This window comes from Camelina sativa, chromosome 6 (assembly GCF_000633955.1).
Source record: "Camelina sativa cultivar DH55 chromosome 6, Cs, whole genome shotgun sequence".
NCBI lineage: Eukaryota > Viridiplantae > Streptophyta > Magnoliopsida > Brassicales > Brassicaceae > Camelina > Camelina sativa.
In genome coordinates this window covers 7,769,488-7,772,230 of record NC_025690.1, presented here as the reverse complement: position 1 = coordinate 7,772,230, position 2,743 = coordinate 7,769,488, and the positions used below count along the sequence as shown (strand labels likewise).

Here is a 2,743-nt window from a genome sequence, read left to right as displayed (position 1 = left end):
CTCCCTTGGAAAGATAACCTTGCGTCCAATCTCCTCCACCTTCCTCCCTTGTGGAGATAACTTTATGTCCAACCTTCTCTACCATAGGGAGAACCTCGGCTCTGCCCTCCTCCTATGTGGAGAAAATATGTTCACATCTTTTTGTTATCTCAAAATGGTTTGTTCCGACAACCAATGAAAGTAAAAACAATTTTCTAACTTCACAAAAAATCTTTTGATAGTAATTAATGTTAAATTTTTCAATGTATTCGTGATAGTAACTATGCCAAAGTGAAAGTAAAATAGTTGGCTTAATGTGTTTATAGATAACATAATATACTAATCAATGAGGTATCATCACAATAATGTATGACCGCCATGGAAAAAACCTCGGCTCCGCCCTCATCCCTTATGGAGAGAACCTTGCGTCCAACTTCCTCCATCATGGAGAGAACCTTGGCTCCGTCTTCCTCCCTTGGAGAGATAACCTTGCGTCCAACCTCCTCCACTTTCCTCTGTTGGTTAGATAACTTTGTGTCCAACCTTCTCTACCATAGAGAGAACCTCGGCTCTGCCCTCATCCTGTGTGGAAAAAAAATGTTCACGTCTTTTTGCTATCTCAAAATAGCTTGCTCCGACGACCAATAAACGTCAAAACCTTTTTCAATCGTTACAAAATCTTTTGATAGTAACTAATGCTAATTTCTCAATGTATTCGTGGAAGTGTCTTTGACACACCATGATATAGCCTTGACACACCATGATATAGCCTCTGTCTCTGTAACGCTTCAACCGCCACATTGTTTAGTGAGCCCATGTCTACTCTCAGTCCATGGGTCCATCTTCTCAAGTGGGCCCTACATTTATTCCCGCCTTGTGGACCAACCCATATTCGATGGTCGGTTTGTTACGTCTGGAAGTCTTATATGTCGATTTATCAACAACGATTTATTTTTTTCAATCTATATATCTATCAACAACGATTTATTTTTTCAATCTATATATCTACGTTTGTTGTACGCTTGTGTTTGATTAGCCTATTTTATCAATTCATTTGGTTGATGAGCTTTTATTCGTTATCTCTCTTTCGGATTGAATAATTAATGGTAATAATTATGTTTGCAAAAAAAAAAAAAGTGTTTATAACCAACGATTCAAGGTTGAAAAATTGAAAGAAAATTATTTTGGCATAATCAAAGAAACGATAGAAAATTATAAGCATGTTAATATATGAATCCCGAATCATTCAAAGATTAAAATATAAATTAAAACAATCTAAAAATACTACAATAAAATTTAAAATACAGTATTAGAAAAAGATGACTCATATATAAATCTTATTTTTGGTCAACATATTAATCTTAGCTATTCCCAACTGAAAAAAGAGAAACTAGTAGAAAATTTTGGTTTAAGAAATTAAGAAAAATTTACCTTCCCATTAAAATATATTTCCAATTAAACAAAGTTGAAAACAATGTTTTTGAATAAATTATTTAAATATGAGGCGATCTTTGATTATATCGAAGTGAGTACAAAATTTAGAATTAATATTAAAAAAATATTTTCCTTAATCTTTTTTTCTGTTTTTTTAATAATTAATACCTTAAAATTAAAAATAAGTAAATAATATTATAATTTCGAATTTTATGAAATATATATAATCTCTTTATAATTATTTTAAAAAACTTTTTTTTTCTGAATTCTGAAATTTTTTATAATTATCCTTTTACTTTATTAATATTTTTTAAAACAAAATATTTTCTTTTTGTTGTTATCAAATTCTTCCTATTAAATATTTACACATGTCAAAATCTCAGATTGATAACTTAACACATGTCAAAATCTTGTTAACGACTAACTTTCAAAACCCAACTTTATATAAGAAGATTATCCTTTTTAAAAAGATGTATTTCAAAAAAGCATTTTTAACAAATTCTTTATTTATTTTAAATAAGTTGAAATAAAATACGAATTTCTCAATAAGTTTTTTTGGTTACCCAAAAAACTTATCACTTTGTAACAAATGTTATACTTTTGCTAATTTGTTACAAAATAATTAAGTTTGAAAGATTGTATCAAATTGGCCCATAACCCCAAAAAGAAATAGAAAAAATTGGAATTGAAAACATATAAATCTTTCTCTCGATTCTGATTCTCAAATATTCAGAATTCTCGGGTTTCTCTACTAAATCTCTCAATTCCCGATCAAAGAAATAGAAAGACAGACAGAGAGAAATCAATGGCTTCCATCGACTCCGACGTTCCTATGATCCCCGCTGGCGAAGCCTCCAGCAGCACCGTTCCTTCAAAGAAATCAAAACGCTTTGAAATTAAGAAGTGGAGCGCCGTCTCTCTTTGGGCTTGGGGTATATCAATCAACAAACCCTAAATCTTCTCATCGCTTTTCCACTTTCGTTTTTTTTTAATTCGCTCTTGTTTGATTTTCGCAGATATCGTTGTTGATAACTGCGCTATCTGTAGGAATCACATCATGGATCTCTGTAAGCTTTTCAGAGTTATAGATTACTTTGGGGGTTTTGTGAATCATCTTGATGCTTAAGTTGTTTTTGTTGTGGGTTTTAGGTATTGAATGTCAAGCTAATCAGGCTAGTGCTACCAGCGAAGAATGTACTGTTGCTTGGGGTAAGTTTCAGTTCTTGTATAGTTATATTCTGCTGTGTTTTAAATGGCGAGAGGCGAGGTGAGGCGACAGAGGGTAGGTTTGGCGCCTGCGCCTAGGCGAGATTCGCCCCACGCCTTTGGT

The 2,743-nt window shown here is 32.6% G+C and overlaps 1 protein-coding gene across 1 annotated transcript in view; it reads left to right on the top strand.

The window, feature by feature from the left end:
- Nucleotides 2,081-2,743, top strand: part of LOC104790623 (RING-box protein 1a) — a 2,860-nt gene continuing 2,197 nt past the window's right edge. Inside the window, exons 1-3 of the mRNA XM_010516404.2 lie at nt 2,081-2,345; nt 2,430-2,480; nt 2,563-2,622. Coding sequence (XP_010514706.1) covers nt 2,219-2,345; nt 2,430-2,480; nt 2,563-2,622 — 238 coding nt within the window. The 5' untranslated portion in view covers nt 2,081-2,218. The remainder of the gene's footprint in view (nt 2,346-2,429; nt 2,481-2,562; nt 2,623-2,743) is intronic.